The following is a 21,170-nucleotide window of genomic DNA, read 5'->3' on the forward strand; positions in this document are numbered from 1 at the left end:
CAGTTAATTTCTCCCAAAATCAATATCAAAGTCATTTTCTAACCTTCTTATTTGCCTAGTATTTTTTTTCAAAAACTTGAACTACCCACCCACACTTCCCCGTCGAAACCAAAATAAAACTTATACCAGCATGCCTAAATCCGAATTGAAAAAAAGTACATACGTTCGTTTTGGCACCAGAAAATTTAGGGTGTAGGAATAGATATTTCATCCTAAAGTAAAGATATATAAACTTTCAAGCTGTCATACTAACAGAAGACCGGATTCGTACAATTCAAAACCCGACCAGCTTAATTAACATAATTTGCTCATTCAAACGGTTGTTAGCATCGAGATTACTTAAAACACGTTTAATACATTAATTTAATGAAGGTGGATTATTCCATTGGCTTATTAATTCAATATTAGGGCACTTATTTACTGGGTATGATGCAATTTTGGGGTGTCTTCCTCGTGTTACTTTGTTAATCAAAGTCAATAGCATGGAAAACATACAAAAATAAAATGTCCATAAACAAGGTAAGAAAAAATATCCTTGGTCATCCATAATATACGAAGTTAACGAAACAAAAACCTGAAACCTCATGCAGCAGCTAGAATTCACAAACAAAGCTTCTTTTTCTCTTCGACCTTTGAAACCGATGTTCTGGAAAGGAATCAATACTCTAATACGAGGAACATCGCCAACGTTGACTTGGTGGTGTTTTTGGGGCCTTAAAACTTACTTCTCCGGATTCATATTCAGACCAAAACCTTGACTTGGTGTTTACCTCCGCTGCTGTTGGCGTACCCGGCCATACTAAAGTAGTACCCATATAACAAATGATTTTTAAGCATTGATTATTTTAGAGATGGTTTTTTCAAAATTAAAACTACTTAGATTGAACCCACAGCTTAGCAGCCAACTGAACTTTTAAGTATTTGGGACATTTGGTAGAAGAGATATTATTTTTTATTAGGAAAACATAATTAATGGGAAAATGGTAGAAGAGTGAGTTTGATGGAAAAGTTAAAAAAAAAAATGTTTGGTTCACCAAAATATTATCAGGAAAATTTATATAAATTTGCAAAGTCTATGTTTGGTTGAAGGTAAAATAGTGATGAAAAAATAGATTGAATTGACTAAAATATCCCGTTGTAAAAAACAACTGAAGTCCCTCACTTTACACGCATGCAGGGTCATTTCGGTCCTGAAGTTGGCATCCTTTTTTTCACTTCCCCACCTATCATAAAATACTACATCTGAAGTGATATTTTAGAATAGTTAATTTCATCCAAAAAATAACTATGAAATCGTTGCCCAGGCTTCCTATTTGCATGTTTTTTTTTTTTCAAAACTTAAACCAAACGTGATCAAATTCAATTGCCACTCGCACTTTCCCAATAAATCCAAGCAAAAATCTATACCAAACACATTGTTAGAGGTTCAATTCATGTTCAAGTAAAATTTTGAAAAATCTTTGAGGGTTAAAGCACGTGTCTCTGTTCTCGAATGAGAAATTTGTCTTATCTTTTTTCAAATGATGAAGTTGAATGCATTTCAATAAGGGATAACCTTTGGGGTCATACTCTGAAAGTATAAGATGATCGGAGGAGGTTGAATAAAAATATTTTCATGTTATACAAAAATAAATATTTAAATATTTAAAAAATATATATTTTTAAAAAATATATTCAACTTTTGATTTCTATTTTTTTTAGAAATTAAAATTTTTAGTTAAAAAAACAAATTTTTGACTCTTTTTAACTTATGGTTTTTTTTTGTAAAGGAGACATTTAAATGGACTTTATAATAAAAAACACTTTTTTTCTCTCCAAAAAAACACGAAAAAATAACTAATCAAAACGCGCCCTAAATAGGAATGGTAAAACGCAGCGGCCACGCGGGTATGTGGTCCAATTTTGAAATGATCAGCGCGTGAAATGCAGCTTCGGAAATCCGCGACTGTAGCTTGTGCTAAAAGGATTGGAGTTGGTGAACAGTGAACTATGAATGTTATAGGAAAGAGAGAAGCGAAGCGAAAATCAAATCACATGACACATCCACATGGCGAAGTCTTAACCTAGTGAATGAAATCCAGCCACGCAAGCAAATCGGAATCTCAATGATGCCTATCGCCACGTAGGCAAACCACAGATTACCGTTCCTTCTCTTCTCTTCCCAGAGAAACAAAAACAAAAACAAAAACAAAAATATCCCAACAACCGAAAGGAAGGGATTTATTCTATGCTGTTGTTTTACGGTGTGGTATTTGTGGAATAGAGAGAGTCTGAGTGTTAGACCACACAAAACAACACTTTTTTGTTCCCTTACCAGCAGACACCTGGCATCATCGCACACCACAAAACCACACCCAGTCCCCTTTGCTTCTTATATTTAACTTCACTCATTTTTTCAAAAATTATATAAAGATATAAAATTATTATTACTTATTAAATTTCGTAGAAGATTGCGTGTATGAATAATTTTTTTTTTTCTAAGAAAATAATTTTGAAACAAAAAAGTTGTTGTTGTGGCACTGCCATTTGTTTTAGTTTGAAACTACATGATCATTTGTTTGATTTGTAATATGTGATCCAATTAATGTAGGGGATACCTTGTAATTTAAAAAGAAGAAGAAGAAAACCAATATTTATATGTTTAACCAATTGAGCAAATGTAGCACAAAAATTTAATATTGACAAGACCCTTCCTCATACGAAGGCCACATATGTAGCCCCTGTTATCGCTATATTTTTTGAGTTTTATAATTCTCATTTAACATGAGAATTTAAATTTTCCTACACACTCTTCGATTTTCGTACTGACATGGATCTTATATATAATTTTTTTTAACACGTGGATCCCACATATTTTTTATCTCTACAACATGAGAATTAAATTCTCATTTAACATGAGAAAATGAAACCCCATTTTTTTTTGGGTAGCCTATTATGGCTAACATCAAATTATGGTACGCTTGAGCCTTTGCCCAAGTTAGATAAGAGGTTTTGCACAGTTTACCAAAAAAAGAAGAAGGAGGTTTTGCACAACCATAGTTGTTGATGACATGAAAAATGATATTAAGAAAATGAATAAAACTAATATTCAACTTCTACTTGATAGAAAATCTCAAAGGGAAAGATAGGAATCTATGTTGCACTGAAAGAATATTTTCTTTTTGATGAAGTCCCACTCATTAATAATATTTGTTTAAATACAAAAATTTGATCAAATATTAAGTGATATAAAATATAATATATAGGATTAAGTCGATGCTGTCAATAACATCAAACATTCCAAGTCATCCTCGTTCGAAAATAATAAATACATAATAAATTGGATCAATTTGGATTAGATTGATTTTCAAAAACTAAATAGAAAATTGATCCAATCCTATTAAAACATGTAGGTTTTTTTTTTTATTATTCGATTATTGATTTTTCGGTTCAGTCACTTTAGTTTGAATCGATTAACGAGTAGTCCTAATTTTAAGAAAGAGAAAGATACAACTTAGTATTTTTTATGGGTTTGTTTTTGCTAAAGTTACTTTAGATAACTTTATCTAATGTTCATCAAAACGACGTCATTTTGGGGCAAAAATCATGGTGTTTTTGTAATTTTAATTTATTTCAGGGTTATAATAGTCTTTATCTTTTTAATTTTTTGATTTTTCAATCCCAAAACAACGTCGCTTTGATGAACATTAGACAAAGTTGTCTAAAATAACATTAGATATTTTTTTTCCATTTTTTATTGTCTATTAACTTATTTTAACTCTTCATGAATTTTAAGATTTGTTTTAGTTCGAAGACTTGAATTTTACAGTAATTTGTAACTTTGAATAATTTTATTTTGATATAGCTAATAATTTATATGATTAAAATTTTAGACTTTTCGAAAAATCAAAAATCGATTCAATCCAAATAAAATAAAATTATATTAAATTGGATGAAATTTTTTAAAAAAATTCAATAAATAATTAAATGATCAAAGCAAAAGAATTGAATAGGATAATTTTTACTTTAAAGTCATCCATTTCATACCACCAATATCCCTACTTAAAATGATACAAAATGATATAATTATACGTTGTTTAAAAACACAAACATTTTTTCCAAAATTATAAGGAGGAAAGGAGAGGGCAGTTTCGGTATTTGACGGAAACCAGGGATTATAATTTTTTATATATATCAACAAGTTATACTTTCTTCTCTCTTCTCCACCTTCTCACGCGTCCATCCATACCCGGAGAGGAGAGAGAAAGTGAAGAGAGAAAATCCCGCAGATAAAGAAGCAAGAGAAAGGAGAGAGAGAGAGAGAAACACATCGAGAGGAATATCAGAAGACTCAATCGTTGTTTTAGGTGGGAGATGAAGAACTGCGAGCTGTGCAAGGTTCCGGCGAGGACCTTCTGCGAGTCTGACCAGGCAAGCTTGTGCTGGGACTGCGATGCTAAGGTTCACGGTGCCAACTTCTTGGTTGCAAGGCACTCCAGGACCCTTCTATGTCGCTCGTGTCAGTCTCTCACGCCGTGGAAGGCTTCCGGCGCCGCCCTTGGAAACACCGTCTCCTTGTGCGAGAGGTGTGCGGGCGGAACCAAGATCGACGACCCCCAACAAGGGGAAGAGAGCGAAGGAGGCAATGACGACTATATAGACACTGACAACGACGACGACGACGACGACGACATAGACACTGACGATGACGACCAGGACGAGGACGAGGACGGAGATAACCAGGTTGTCCCTTGGTCTTCGACGGCGCCGCCACCGGCTTCGAGTTCATCGAGCAGCGAAGAGTCGGTTAGCACGTGCAACAACCGCGATGAGGAGGTTTCTCAGCCAGGGACCACAATTTCGTTGAAGCGACGTCGTTTAGATCATGATTTTCAGGTTTATATTAAATTATTCCTTTGTTTCAAAATTATTTTATTTTTAATTTTTTTTTCTGCATCTACGTTGTTAAACTGCCATTGTGGATTTTGGGGAAAACGAGTACGAGGGCTTTTGTTTTTTGTTTTTTTAACCCTAAAATTGATGATCTTTTTGTTGAATATACAGGAGGGTTTGAACAGTTGTGCATATCAACGGAGGCACGGTGCGAGGTGGAGAGGTGAGGTTGCGTTGGTAGGGTACGACGGAGAGCCGCCGTCGAAGGCGTCGAGGCGGTCTTTGAGCGACGGATAAACTAGACCGACGTCGTCGTACGGTTGCTGTGTTGGTAGAGCCTCGGAAGACGTTTGATCTGGAGGGACACAGTATCTCAGCCGCACGATTGTCGGGGCCGTACCATAGGATATTATTTATGAGCTCTTTGATTAACGTCCTCTAACAGCACTCCTAGTTTTGATAATGACTATTATTATTTTTATTTTTTTATTTTGTTGAACATTGTGGGGTTTGGTTGATGGTAGTTTTTCCTATCTTACTTTTTTGTAATTGTATATATTTTTTTTACTATTTATAACTAGGTAAGTATGGATATTATGTTGTGAGTAGAAAGGAAAACCCACGAACAAGATGAATGTGAATGTGATTTCTCCATCTATTTTTTTTAACGTTTTACTTTTTTTCTTGGGGTCCATCTTTTGGTTTAGGAAGGTTAATTAAAGAGATATTATATTACTCTGCCTGAAAATTGAGTTTTGACACAAACGAATAAATTAGGCTGGAAATTATTGAAGCCGTTTACTTTTTGTTAAAAAAAAAAAATTTACCTGGAAGAAGTTTAATTATGTAACTGGCGACGAGAGTACACCACACAGCCGAATTTTTTGAACAGTTCTAAGAACATGTTTAGATTATAGTTTCCAAAGCAAGATTTGATTCATCATTTCAATTTATAGCTCAAAATTATGTTCAGATACAACCTATTATTTTAATCAAATATATCATTTGGGAATTAAAATTTAATTTGCACCCATCAATCTAAGATTTGGAGTGGGAAAATTCTGATTCAAAAACGCTATGAAGAGATTTGGAGTGGCAATGGCATTTGTTTTTCAAGCAGGAACACGACAAAAGGGTATCAAAAAATGGCATGAGCAGTGGTTAGACACATAAAATGAACTTGTGGCTATGGATAGCAAATTGTTGTCATACTTTCAAGGGTGTGAAGAAGTTGCTTTGATGGAGCGGTTGTGCTAGTCATGATGCCTTGCGACCTATCAACAACCATACGAATAAAGAAAATGAATGGGAACCTCCCTAGTACAAATCAACCATACCATGCTTGCTTCATGTGACACGTTTCTGAAATTGCACCAGGTTTACTTTGTCTGCTTAATAATATCTGCTCCCACCAACCGAAATAGTCTTACAAGGTCAATGTCGTAACTGCACTATCAGTGCCTAGCCACATTTTGATAAGTTTCTAATAAACAAATCATTTCGAGGGAGATATTTTCATTTGTTTATATTTAATAGGTAACCAAATATCCGGGAGCGATAATTCTTGGCCCAAGATGAGTTCATTTGATTGGATCAGTATTAATATCATTATAAAAATGCAATTAATTAATACGATAAATAAAATACGTATTGATTCGCTTTGCATGACCATTATCCTTTGAATGAACTGTTAGACCAAATCGTGGCTGGCGAGGCCGGCCCATCACATCAATTGGAGGAAAGCTTTTTACATGAGAATTCAACTTTATTCAAATCAGAGACAAAAATCTTCAAATTGTATGCTAAAAAAATAGGAAATTATATGAAGTTAATAATAACACACACACACAAAAATTAAAAATAAAATAAAAGCGTACTAGGCTAGTAAAGCGATTTTAAGAGCCTCACAGGAGGTTGTGGCTGAGAGAGGTTCTCCTAGATATTCAGCCATCAACCAATCGTTGCACACATGTTAGCTAGGATGTAACCTAGTCTAATCACATATTTTAAATGGGTGATTTTATTTTTTAAGGGAGTAATCAAGGAACATGGCTTTTTTACTCTTTTAGTGCAAAAATACAATTTTTTTACCTAATAAATTATTTACCCATAGCCAAACATATTAGAAGTACGTGCATTTAAGTCATATATCATTTTCATGTATAATTTACGTAAAAATTAATACAATGCAAGACATATAATTTGATAATGGGTGTTCAAGTCCGGCAAATATCTTATATATAGGCTTCTTATAGAGCACTACACGTCACAAGTATTTTTTGAAATTCGCATAAATCATACATGGAATGATACGTTTTTAACACACATATTTTCCATATACATTATTGATAAATAATTTATAAAATTTTTTTTCTCATGTCACATGAAGTAATATCTCTCATGTCATAGACACAACAAGTGATGGAACCCTTCACTTATTAAAAAAATAAAAATAAATAACATAAACATGGATTTCAATATCTCCTATTAGGTGAGAAAATAATTTCCCATCATTTATTAAAAGAATTCAATCGATAAAATGTATTGGTTTTGACATTAGAGGAGTCAAAGAGTCAAGGAACCTGCAACAGCAAATGTGAAAATGATACAAGAATTACTATTGTGCAGAGAGAATAAAATAAACAAACAATATAATAATAAAGGGGAAGTGTGTGTAGTGGGCTTGGTGACTTGTGGTTGAGAATTGTTTGAGGTACGAATGGTGTGATTGGGTTGCGTGGTTTATTTCTTCTCGATTTTTTCTTTCCTTTCTTCACTGTCCACTGAAGGCGATTGAGGATGGATCCTGGTCCTCTCTTTCTCTCTCTCTCTCTCTCTTCGTGGTTTCTTTGATGCATTGCATTGTTAAGTTTACGCTGACCAATGAATGACCTTGTGGCTGTGAAAACGACAGCAGAATTTTTACTAACTTTTCCCGTACTCGTATAGAGGGTTCCTTCCTTTGTTTCTTTTGGACACGTTTCAAGCTTCGTGTCGTATGAGGAGATAATAGTCAATGTCCAAATTCGCGTTTGAATAGAATAACGGTGCTCCACTATATGAACTGACTTTCCCTTCCTTTAATTTCTTCTCAAATTTTGAAATTCATTATGATGACAAAAGAGATTTAATTGATTCATAAATCTGGTGAAAGGACTTGTAGATTTGGAGAACCGCGAATTATTAAATTTATGATTGATCAGTGTGTGGTGCAAAACTTAATCATAATAAACAATTATCTTACACCAACGGGACTAATGTAATTTCATGCGATCAATTGAATCCTAATAGTTGCCATTTCCTTTATTAAATGGTAACTATTATACAATATTGTATTTTACTTAATAAATACGAAGAAACACAAATATGTATACTTATATATACTTATTGAGTTGATTCATAAATTAAGTACAGAATATCTTAAAAACTGGCGTATATTTTGAATGCGTTAGATATTTTAATTATAGTGGATTTAGCTTGTGTAGTTGACTGACTAATTCAAAATTAGAATATGGTGGATTGAGTTCGCCAAATCATTTTCAGTCATACTGTTAGTCTGTTCGATCGTAATCATAGCCCCACCATTGATCCCTTATGAGTAAAGATGAAATAAATTGATGCTTTTCATATGCATGTTCGGATATAGCAACTCCACGGACTTTACTCTTTCATTTGGAACACGCGAACGAGCAAGCCAAAATGAATTTTCCTGGCTGGAGAATGTGGCCGAAGAAACTATACTTGGCTGAGTTTTACTTGCACATGTTTGAATTTCAAATACGTGGAGATTAGCAAGCATAGGCTTGTAATTTAAGTAATGCTGTTAGCCAGGTGGTGGATATGTAAATTTACAAGCATTTTAATTTATCTACCTCATTAATTTATCAAGTTATTATCTATACTAAATTAGGAGACTCGCAATTAACTTTTCTTCACGTAACTCATGAGAAAGATGTATCGACGAAAACAACATATTTTTAATTTTTATTTTAGTAATTTAGGATTTTTTTTATTTCAAAAATTGAACTGATATTAATTGATGTTTTGACTAGGGATGAGCATGGGTCGAATCGAACCGAATTTTTTGAAAAACTGAACCGAATTGGTTTAAAAGGTTCAAATCGGAAGCGATTCGGTTCAGTTCAAAACTGGTTCGATTCGGAAGTGGTTCTGCTCGATTGGAAACGGTTCGGTTTGACCTTCTTTTGAAAAGAAAAGAAAAGAAAAATTAAAAATTTAAAAAATAAAGTTATAAAAATCAATTTGGTTCGGTTTGAAAACAATTTGGTTTGGTTCGGAAACGGTTCAGTTCGGTTCAAAATGGTTCGGTTCTTAAACTAGTTCTAAAAATTGGTTCGGTTCATGAACTAGTTCTTTAAAAACTGGTTATTTTAAGGACGGTTCGATTCAGTTTTTTGATTATTTTGCACGACTGCATAATTATTCTCGGGTCATAAATTTCGATTTAATAACCTATAATATCTTCTTTTCATGTTAAAAATCAGAATATTACACTCTTTTCCTTTGGGATGTTCTCTTCTTTCTTTGTGCTTCTTTAAGAGTCTATTTGGTAGGAGTGTTTTGTGAAATTCCTGAAAAAGATTAATATGGATTGTAAGTAATCCATGTTTGATAGAGGAAATAAAAAATATTTTTCTTGATTCGACAATTTCCCAGGAAACGGACCGTAGTGCAAATTAGTAACCCAAAACCCATGAACAAATATCACAAATTATGTGATTTTTCAGGAATCCGGTTTGTTGGATAAATTTTACATAATTTTTGTTACTCTTCTACCCTTGTTGCATCGTGGGCTGTAGCTGGCAGTGTCAAATCCGATGAACAACGTGGGTTGCTTGCTGTTCTTGAGGATGACGTCGTCTGTTCTTGGTTGATGAAGCATTTTGATTCTTCGAGCCTCTTGAACCTTCTTCATTAATTGTTCTACGTCCTAAAGAAATTTACTAAAGAATTTTGTATAATGAACTTTCTCAACAGCCATATTACTAAGGAATTTACTAATCAACTGCTTATAATATTTAGGGAGGCAATATTTTTTTGTATAATGATTCTTATTACCTGACCAGATCTACAAAAAGTTCACTCACCTTACCAACTAATGGTGCCAGATCGAACCTCCAACCTGATTTCCAGTACGACAGTATATTCATGTTTGCTTTACATTTCATCCATATATGTGTTAACCGACCGACCGACTGACTGAGAGAGTTCTGAGTAACAACAACCGCTTCGGAGATGTGGCCGCCGACAATGAATGGAGACCGTGCAAAGGGAATATGGACGACGAAGCAAAAAAAATGATATTCCAAATCGGAGACAGTGAGGGGCTGATAAAGTTAACTATAATATTTTATTTTTAAAATATTACAAACTGAAGGTTATTTTAGTAAATTCCATAGACATTCCTGGTAATATTTTACTTTTGACCAAACATACCATTCATAAATTCAACTCCATATTTTCAGTAATTTTGACCAACCAAATAACTTTTTGGTAATATTTCCAAAAAACCTATTTTCATAGGGGGCGTTTGGTAGAGGAGAAATTTTTTTTTATCCGGGAATCACGATTTCCAGAAATATGATGAGAAAATGAGTTTTCTGAGAATGTTACCAAAAAGTTGTTTGGTAGACTAACATATTTCCGAGAATAGTGAGCTAATTTTCTTGATACTGTTTAATTGTATTAAATTTTTTCTTGTCATAGAAATCTTAAAATACCACCTTTTGAATGGTATTCCTGTATGGTTTTTTCAAAAAAAATTACACACAAAATAACATCCCAGGAAAATAGGATTCCCGGAAATTTTTTGAAAATCTTGTACCAAACATGGATAAGTAAGTTTACCACTTTCAATTTCTAGGGAATTCAAAAATAATCCTCAAAACAAACGGCCTCTTAGGAGGCGTTTGGTAGAGGAGAAATTTTTTTTTGTCCGAGAATTTTGATTTTTAAAAATATAATTTTTATATTCAGTTTACGATAATATCCGAAAATTTAAAATTTAGAAAAATTCAATTTCTTAGAAATTCGGCCAAAATCCTTGTACCAAACGCCTATATTCTCAGAAATCAAGATTCTTAAAAAAAAAAATAAAAAAAAATTGCTGTACCAAACGTCTCATATGATATAATTTTTTGCGTGTTTATATCTAATAGAGACCGCTGCCTTTTAATTTAATTTCGATGCAAACCATCTCTTTTTCTTTCTCATTTTTGTTTATAGTAGTTTTTTCAATAAATTTCTTCAAGCTTTTTAGGTATGATATATTTTATTTTATTTTAGATGACACTGAAGAATTTAGTTATGAGCATCTCAAATATGTCTCATGTTATAGTAGGTCGAAACTTTTTATATTCGATCTTCTGAAATCGTTCTTGACCGTAGATCATTAAGACGTGTAGATATTTTGAGATAAAGAATGTGATATTCTCCTTAAACGATGGCGTTTAATATGTCAGTGTTTATAATGAAAGATACATTGGTTGCACTTGATGAGCAGTGAGAATAAATTTTTGGTGTTACTATTACACCAAAGATTCATTACATTTCACCAATGGGAATATTATATGTCAGTTAGATTTTTTTTTTATGCTAATTTTTTTTTCTCTTCTCTAATGTGTAATATTTCCATTAATGGAATGTACTGAATCTGCATACAATAGTAACACCAAAAATTTATTCCAAGAGTATAGTACAAACAAAATAACCGAACGGAACGGATTCAAACTTCTCCTATCTATAATAGTTTCCGGTGCGAAATGCAGCCTTTAGAAGCAACAAGTTGGTAAACCAATAGAACACAGGTTGAGTCGCACAATACATTTTTGTATTTTTGGTAACAAAATTTTTGTACTGTTAATTAATTGAGAACCAATGCTTTGTGACTAAAAAATTTGTAATATTCATATATAGAATAACAAAAAATTTATTACAATATCAATTGAGTTGTGCATTATTTTGAGCATAATAAAAAATGATATAATAAAGAAGAATTGATTTCATAAAAAAAAAAATCACTACGGATGAAATCTTATAACTTAATATTGAGGGTAATAAAAATTTAATTAATTTGTATTGTTTAATGATTTCTAACATGTATTACAAAAAAACCTGTTTTTTTTATTAAAAAAAGAAAACAGGGTAAACTTTTTTTTTTTTTTGATAACATCAGGGTAAACTTTTAGTGTGTGTATACATATAGATAGGTGGCAAAGTGGGCAGCTCGTCCTCCAATCAACCCGTTAAAAAATGAGTCTGTCCTGCTTTTGAAAATGGGCTGAAAAACTCGATCTGTCGGCACGAACATATTTTACATTAACCCGCCCCTTCTCGCCAAAAAACTAGCCAACCAGCCCGCCCAGCTCCGCTTTTGAGAGTGGGTTGAAAAAATTGGCCTGTCGGTCCGAACCTGCTTTATACTAACCAGTCCCACCCCGCCCCAAAATGAGTCAGCCCGCTTGCTTTTGAGAGTGGGTTGTAAAACTCGGTCAGACCCTCTAGCCGAGCCCATTTTGCTAACCCTATACATATAGGAAATAATATTTCTCATATTATAGGAGATAATTTTATCTCCAACACTCACATAAAAGTGGGTGGGACTCGTGCAAAAAGAAGAGAGAGAGAGAAAAAAAAAACACGGGTCTTACATACTTTTAAGTGTATATGGTATAAAATTATCTAAGAGTCTTCATTAACCGATTCAAATCGCAATGATCGAACCGAAAAACTGATAACCGAATAAATTGAAAATCGAAAACTGAAAAAAAAAAAAACCGCAAATTTTATTTAGATTGGATTGGATTTCGATTTGGTTGATGAAAACCGATCCAATCCAAACCAATCCAATATATTAATTTCCCTCTACCTACTTAGGCCTTTCTCCAATCATAGTCCAAAAAATTCTAAGCTCAAGACCCATTAACCCATCTAAATCAGAGAAAAACCTAGTCACGTCCCATCAACAAAATTTCATCTGTGTAGAGCTTCATACCTCATTCCCCAAAAAAAAACTATATTATCATTTACTAATGCTTCTGTATTTCAAAAAAAAAAAAAAAACTTTGCAAAGCCAATATATACAACAGATATGTTATTTGCACAATAATCATTAAATAAACTTTAGGCTTTTCAAAAATTCGAAAATCAATCAAATCCAAACCCAAAAAAATTGGATCGGATTTAAAAATAAAATCCAAACTGAACGGATGATTACATGATCAAACCGAAGGGATTGGATCAGATTATTTTTGCTTCCAAAATTGATCCAATCCAGACCGTAAACACCCCTAAAATTATCCTCTATAACATAAAATACACTAATCTTATATATATATATATATATATATATATATATATATATATATATATATATATATATATAGGAGATTAGTGTGTGTCATTTAAAAGGACACAAGTTGTGTTCTTTTTTTGACTTACATTATGTAAATCTGAAAAGTTATTTTTTTTCACTTTACATATCAGCGATATGATTGAAAAAAAAAAAAAAAACTTTTCAGATTTACACAAAGTATGACCGGTCATACTTTGCGTAAAAAAAATACAACATGTGTCTTTTTAAATGATACATCATTTTCCCATATATATATATATATATATATATATATATATATATATATATATATATATAAAGAGTTTATTGTTTATCCTGTCATAGGATATAAAATTTTGTTCTATCATCCTCTTATAAATATGTACTCTAGGTGACACGGCAAAATATTATATCCTGTCACTGATGAACCATATATAAAATCATTTCGATAGTTGGCTTGAAAAGATTTACCCAGTCAACATACAAAACACGAAGGAAGATGTAACAAAGGCATCATCATTTCATTTCAAAAACACAAGCAAGTTGCAATACTAATTTTCATGGAGATGGAGCCTGAACTAAAGATAAAATCATTGTCCAGCTTATGCGGTAGATTTGATGAAAGAAAGCCTTACATACATGGCACATAAAGTTAATTTCCCTGCTATATACCAACATAAAAAATGAATACCCAATGGAATAAGGCGTCCAAATTTATATGCATGGTTTCGCAATTCTAAACGTCACCCCCGCAACTGGGCAAAATGGTCAGAAATGATATTTTCAATAATACTTCACATTTCGCTAAAGCACGTAGATTATTACATAGCTGTGAAAGAATCTTGTCTCATATATATATATATATATATATATATATGAGGTTTACTTTTGTCATTTAACATGATCACAAAAAGTTTTCTACACACACAACATTTTATAGGACCCACATGTTTTGAAGAAAAAAAAAAGTTACGGCATGCAAAACGAATCTCTATAACATAACACAATCATTTTTCTTACAACATAACTCTTATAAAACCCTATATATATATGGGCTTATCATTTCTCAAGCTGCTTGAGATAATCTTATCTCCGACAACTAAATCATAACCGTACAAAGATGGATCAATGGATAAAGGAAGAGAGAGAAAAAAAAAATCATAACCATGTGAATCAATTAATATAAGGAAATAAATAAATAAAACGACATGGTTTTAGGATAGCCGGAGATAAACTTATCTCAAGCTGCTTGAGAAATGTTTTATATATATATATATAGAAAAAATGTTTCTGCAGTTAATGCAGAGAAGTTATCTGCATTTATTCCCAAAACGACGTCGTTTTGGTATTGAAATCTTAAAAAATTATAAATATAAAGACTATTATAACCATGAAATAAATTAAAATTACAAAAACACCATGATTTCTGCCCCAAAAAGACGTCGTATTGGCTTACTGCAGAAAAAACGAACCCATATATATATATATGGTAAAATCATTTCTGCAGTCATTTTACGTACAACAACGACATGTGTATGGTTATGATTCCCCGCATTTAATACTTTCAAGTATATATATGGCAATTATTTGATTGTTGCACGTACAACAGCTGCAGAAATGTAAACCCCTATATATATATATATATATATATATATATATATATATATATATATATAAGATAGAATCCTTTGACGCTGGTTTCAAACTTTAAAATTTGACATCAAATCCTAACCATTGATTTTCGCCAATCAACTGTTATCTTTTATTGTGAATTAATGATTAGTTAATAAGTCTAATTCGTAATAGGGGAAAGATATTGTGACAACCAAGTTGTGTTACTACCAAGTGACTATCAATTAATCTCACCGTTAGATCGATTATGTTGATCCAACGGTTATATTTATTTTCATCTTTGTATGGTCATGGTTTCACAAATTTAATGCTTTATATTTATTTTCACCTTTGTATGGTTATGATTTTCCATATTTAATGATTTCACTTTAAATATGGGAAACCATGACCATGACCATACAAAGATGGAAATAAATATAACCGTTGGATCAACATAATCGATCTAAGTGAGATTAATTGGTAGTCACTTGGTATTAACACAACTTGGTTGTCACAATATCCTTCCCCTTCGTAATAAATGATAATCATTTTTTGGCGAAAATCAACAGTTAGAATTTAATATCAAATTTTAAAGTTTGAGATTGATGTCAAAGGATCTTGTCCCTATATATATATATGGGTTTATCGTTTCTCAAGCTGCTTGAGATAATCTTTTCTCCGGCTACTAAATCATAACTGTTGCACCCTATGCTTTAAAATATTTTAATGATGACACAATTGATATAATTAAATTACAAATCCTAACAACCTTATTTGTTGATCAAAAAACAGGATGATTTTTGTTGGGTGGTTACAGCATATCAAAAGGTTGTTGAGATTCCGAATCTGAAGATAAGATAAAGCTTGAAGTTGTTGCAGTCAATTGAAGATAAAGAGCAGAATCAAAATTTGAAATTAAGAGATAAGGATAAAGTCTAAACAACATTATCATGGGAGCAAAAGTTTATGAAATTTTTTTACTATATATATACCCATGCTCCAATAGTCTCACAGTGAAGCAGCAAATGAGATCTAAATTTTTAGCCTAAGACTTGTGTTCTTTATTAACTTTTTTTACAAGCTTAGGTTTTAAGTGCTTCATCGTCACCTTTTAGCTTTTCTAGAAGTATTAGTAAGGTGGTTCATTTTAAGTTGATTTTTCTCCGTGTGTGGAGACTTGCTATTGTTGGTAGTAACAATAGGTGTGGGCTTATCGGTGGATAAGTGTAAACTTTGATTTAAATGGCTGAATCAAAGTAGTGTGCCTCAAGAGTAGATTAGGATCTACTTGTACTTGAGTATTTTGGCTCATTGAAATTAGTGAAGTTTTTTTTAAATCCCATTGGATTGAAATCCAAGTGGGTCGTGGTTTTTTACTCCTATTGAGCCTAGGAGATTTTTCCACGTAGAAATCATTGTGTTTTTTTTTATTTGTGCATCATTCTTGTGATTTCCTTTTATTAGCAAAAATTAGAAAATTATATTAAAAATTATATTTGAATAAAAATAAAAAAGAGAGATAGGTGCTACTACTCAATTCAACCCCCCTTCTTGAGTACCACTGGGACTAACAATTGGTATCAAGAGTGTGGTTCTCTTTATTTTACAGGTAATTCCTGAAGAGTAGATCCAAGAATGGAGTCAATCCGAGAAGGGTACTCAACTCAAAGGCCACCGCTTTTTGAAGGAAAATTCTTCAATTACTGGAAGAATCGAATGGAGATTTTCATAAAAGCCGAGAATTATCAAGTCTGGAATGTAATCGAAAATGGTGATTTTGAAATCACTAAAATGAATGACAAGGGAGACTTGATACCAAAGCCAATCAATGAATATATCGATGAAGACTGGAAAAAATTAGAATTCAACGCTCAAGCCAAAAGACTTCTTCATTGTGGTCTTGGCACACAAGAGTACAATAGAATTATGGGTTGTCGTACAACAAGGGAGATGTGGAATTTATTGGAAGTTACCCATGAAGGAACAAATGAAGTCAAGCAGTCAAAAATTGATTTGTTGATGCATCAATATGAACTTTTTTCCATGAGCCCCAAAGAAAACATACGGAGCATGATAACACGATTTTCAAATATTGTCAATGAACTTGGTGCATTGGGAAAAATAATCCCAACTGATGAGCAAATTAGAAAAATACTACGCAGTCTACCTCATGAAGATTGGAGACCAAAAGTGATTGCTTTACAGGAGACAAAAGATTTTAAAATATTTACACTTAAGGAGTTGACTGGATCACTAATGACTTATGAGATGCAACTTTTATCTCATAATGAAACACTCAAAAAACACAACGACATTCAGCTCGAATTTAAGGCGGAAAAAAGGGGCAAAATAAAAAATCAATCTCAACGGGAAAAAGGAATAGCTCAAAAGTCAGAACGAGAGGAGGAAGATGAAACAGAAAGCGATGAAGATAGATCTCGCTATGCTTGCTCGTCGATTCAAGAAATTTTTCAAGAAATCAAAAGGCGACTCAACAAAGAATCGCTCAGGAAGACAAAAACCTAGGGTTGATGAAAAATGCTTCAAATGTGGAAAATCAGATCACAAAATTAGGGATTGTCCTTTCCTGGAGAATGAATCGAAGAAGGAACAAAAAGAGCATACTAGGGAGAAACAAAAATATTAGAGAAGGGATTTCAAGAGAGCTATGGTGGCGGCATGGTCCGATTCAGAATCTGAAGAAGAAAAATTTGATGAAGATGCACAAGCGAATCTTTACTTAATGGTGCATAGCGACTCAGAAACTGCTGATGAACCACAAGAGGTAAATCTTAAAATTCTTAAGTCTTCTTTGTGTTCTTTGTCTAAAAAGCATCTTGTTAAGCACATAGAAATTCTGATTGACGAATATGTGGCTATCTGTGATGAGAAAAATTAAATTATTGATGAATATAGTGAATTAACAAAGGACCTGAAAAATGAAATCAAGATTAAAATATGTCTGAATGAAGAAAATAAGAAGCTCAAGTCAGAAATTATTTTGCTAAAAACTAAAATTTTAGATGATGAGAGATCTCTTGAATCACTAAATGAAGAATTAAAAAAAATTAATTCTAAACTAAATCATGTAAATATTGAGAATGCTAAGCTGAATTTAGAGAACCAAAGTCTGGCTGCTAAAGAAAATGCCTTGAAAAATGAAACCAGTAATACAAAAGAAGAAATTATTGTCGCTGATTGGTTTATTAAGAGTGTGAATAAAAATAAACAAGGCATGGGATTTTTTGGTGTAGCAAGCAAAAATAAATGGAAACATGTTGATTTGTTTGACAAAAAGATATGTTTACATTGTGGGAGAGTTGGTCATCTTAAGATGGATTGTAGGAAAAGAATTGATGCTTATATGAAGAACTGCACCTATTCACTTAAGAAACAACGTGAAATCTGTTTTAATTCTAAAATTAAAAATAAAATGACAATTCAACAGATATGGGTGAGAAAAACAAATGGAGTTAAGCCTGATATCAAGAAAAAAGAACCCAAACAGGTTTGGGTTCCTAAATCTAACCTTTAATTTTCTCTTTTGCAGGCAAAAGTGAGGGGGAACAACCTGTGGTATCTTGATAGTGGTTGTTCTAAACATATGACTGGAGATAAATCAAGATTTCTCTCACTAATGCCTTTTCAAGGAGGGAATGTGACATTTGGAGATGACAAAAAAGGTGAAATCATTGGAATTGGTAAGGTTGGCAAGTCACCTTCTCACTGTATTGATAATGTCTTCTTGGTCAAAGGTTTGAAACACAATCTTTTAAGCATTTCTCAATTTTGTGACAAAGGTAATAGAGTAGAATTTACTTCTGAAAATTGTTTAGTGAGAAAATTAAATTCAAATGAAGTAATTCTAGAAGGTAAAAGAGTAAGAAACACTTATCAAGTAGACTTAAATTATATTGCAAGTGTTTCTTTAACTTGTTTAAGTGTTCTAGATTATGATCCCTTGTTGTGGCATAGAAGATTAGGACATGCCAGTTTATCTACCTTGAAAAAACTAAGCTCACTTGACTTAGTTGTTGGCTTACCATCAATTAAGGTTGAAGATAACCAACTATGTGAAGCTTGTGCAAGAGGTAAGCATGTTAAGTCATCATTCAAATCCAAGAACATGGTTTCTCAAAGTGACAAGGGTACAATGATTCATCAACAAAAGTACCTCAAAGACCTTCTAAAAAAATATGGGATGGAAGCCTCTAAGCCGCACAAGACTCCAATGGGGATTGGAGATAGATTAAGTGAGGACAAAGAAGGTAAAAGTGTGGATGAAAAAATGTATAGAGGTATGATTGGATCACTTTTATATTTAACAGCTAGTAGGCCTGACATTGTGTTTAGTGTAGGCTTATGTGCACGTTTTCAATCCAATCCCAAAGAATCCCATTTGAAATCTGTTAAACAGATATTAAGATACTTAAAAGGATTTGATAACTTAGGATTATGGTATCCTAGGGGTGCTAATTTTGATCTAGTGGCATATAGTGATGCAGATTTTGCAGGTGACCTTGTTCATAGAAAAAGCACTTCAGGTATGGCTCAATTTCTTGGTCCTTGCTTGGTTACTTGGGGTTCAAAGAAACAGAATACTATTGCATTATCCACTACTGAAGCTGAATATATTTCTGCTGCCCTTTGTTGTGCTCAATTGTTATGGATAAAACAACAGTTAATTGAATTTGGAATAAATTTTGGTTGTATGCCTATCCTTTGTGACAACTCAAGTGCTATAAGTATATCAAAAGATCCAGTGTTGCATTCAAGAACAAAACACATACACATTAGGCATCATTTTTTGAGAGAATGTACAGAAAAATGTTTAATCAAGTTGAATTTTTGTCCCACTGAATTTCAAATAGCAGATATTTTCACTAAGCCGTTAAATAGAGATAGGTTTGAAAAATTGGGACTAGAACTAGGCTTGATTAGTTCTACATAAGGATTTATGTGACCCCCAATATGGATGCTTGAATTAGAACCAAAAATTTGTTGTCCCGTCTGCATACTTATCATCACTTCTATATTTCTTTTTAAAAAAAAGACCCTATTCCACTTTACAAAGACAACATCACCTACACAAGACAAACTCTAGGTCCTTCTGACTATACACCTAGATTTCCATAGCATTTGGTGACTGTGTGGAGCATGATTCAATGGATGTGGTACTGTTATGCATACTCATGAAAAACATGTTAGTTAGGTGACCAAGTTTTGAGTGAAAACATTATTGAGTGAAAAGGTACTTCAAAACTTTTATAATTGATCTGCTTCTTTTTGGTGGAAAAGTGCATTCTGATTTATTGATGACTGTCATTCACTTTTTTTCCCATTACTTTTTCTAATCTCTATTTGACATCATACGAACCATTCATGAGCAGAAAGATAATTCTGCATATTTTTGTTCCATTAGTATTAGCAGAAAACTTACATCATATTGTGAAGAGTATGTCCAGATATATATCCTATTTATCTTTGATCCACATGCCAAGTTGAGGGGGAACAACGAAAAAAAAGGAGGAGGAAGAAGAAGAAGAAGGAGAAGATGATTAAAAAAAAAAGGAGAATAAGATGAACAAAAAAAAAGAAGAAGAAGAAGATGATAAAAAAAAGGAAGGAGAATAGAAAAAAAAAATTAAGAAGAAGAAGAAGAAGGGGAAGAGGATTAAAAAAAAAAAAAAGAAGAACGAGAAAAAAAAAGTTATAAAAAAAAAGGGGAGAAAGCTTCAAATGTTAATTGTCTCATGGCATAATACAACATCCAAACAAATGTCATTTTTTTGTTGTTCTTTGCAACCTGAGTCATCTTGCCAATAACACTCCCAGCTTCTAACAACTAAGAGAGTTCTTTAATCCTTCCATTTCCTATCATCTTTTCCTTCATGCTTAAATTTTTCATAAACTTTATTCTACTTGCACTTTTCTGGTTAAAAGGATTCCTAGATCATGAATTACAAGTCCATGAAGCATCCTTGAAGGTGAATAAATTGTGAGTTAAACACTTGAGTGTCTTCTATCATGAATATTGCAAAATACACCATGTCATTGCAAAGTGCTCTGCTGCTTCCCATTTGCTTTACTCTTTCTCATACATCTCTTGCTCCATTATGCCTAATATTTTCCAAAGTTTGATGATGTCAAAAAAGGGGGAAACTAAGATGCCTTATTTGAGTTAATTAAGTGTTGGTTACTAGTTGAATTTGTCAACATTATCACTGTTTAATTACTACTGTTTGAATATCTGGTTTTGGATTCGGTATCAATTATTCAACTTGATCACATGACATGCTACATTGTTGTTGTTGTATACAAAACTAGCTCGTTG

The 21,170-nt window shown here is 32.7% G+C and overlaps 2 protein-coding genes across 2 annotated transcripts; both read left to right on the forward strand.

The window, feature by feature from the left end:
- The first annotated feature begins 4,211 nt into the window (after nucleotides 1–4,211).
- Nucleotides 4,212–5,536, forward strand: LOC133306126 (zinc finger protein CONSTANS-like). The gene is made up of 2 exons (XM_061506406.1): nucleotides 4,212–4,875; nucleotides 5,044–5,536. Exons 1-2 carry the CDS (start codon nucleotides 4,354–4,356, stop codon nucleotides 5,167–5,169), a joined length of 648 nt encoding a protein of 215 aa, XP_061362390.1. The 5' UTR covers nucleotides 4,212–4,353; the 3' UTR covers nucleotides 5,170–5,536.
- Nucleotides 5,537–17,504: 11,968 nt separating this feature from the next.
- LOC133306075 (uncharacterized) lies at nucleotides 17,505–20,838 on the forward strand. Its single transcript, XM_061506355.1, has 4 exons — nucleotides 17,505–17,621; nucleotides 18,387–18,636; nucleotides 18,787–19,581; nucleotides 20,780–20,838. The coding sequence occupies exons 1-4, from the start codon at nucleotides 17,505–17,507 to the stop codon at nucleotides 20,836–20,838; spliced, it is 1,221 nt and encodes a 406-aa protein (XP_061362339.1).
- The last annotated feature ends 332 nt before the right edge of the window (nucleotides 20,839–21,170 follow it).

The sequence above is a fragment of the Gastrolobium bilobum genome, unplaced genomic scaffold (genome assembly GCF_033153095.1).
Source record: "Gastrolobium bilobum isolate Gb01-03AN ecotype WA unplaced genomic scaffold, APGP_CSIRO_Gbil_v1 utg12424, whole genome shotgun sequence".
Taxonomy (NCBI): Eukaryota; Viridiplantae; Streptophyta; class Magnoliopsida; order Fabales; family Fabaceae; genus Gastrolobium; species Gastrolobium bilobum.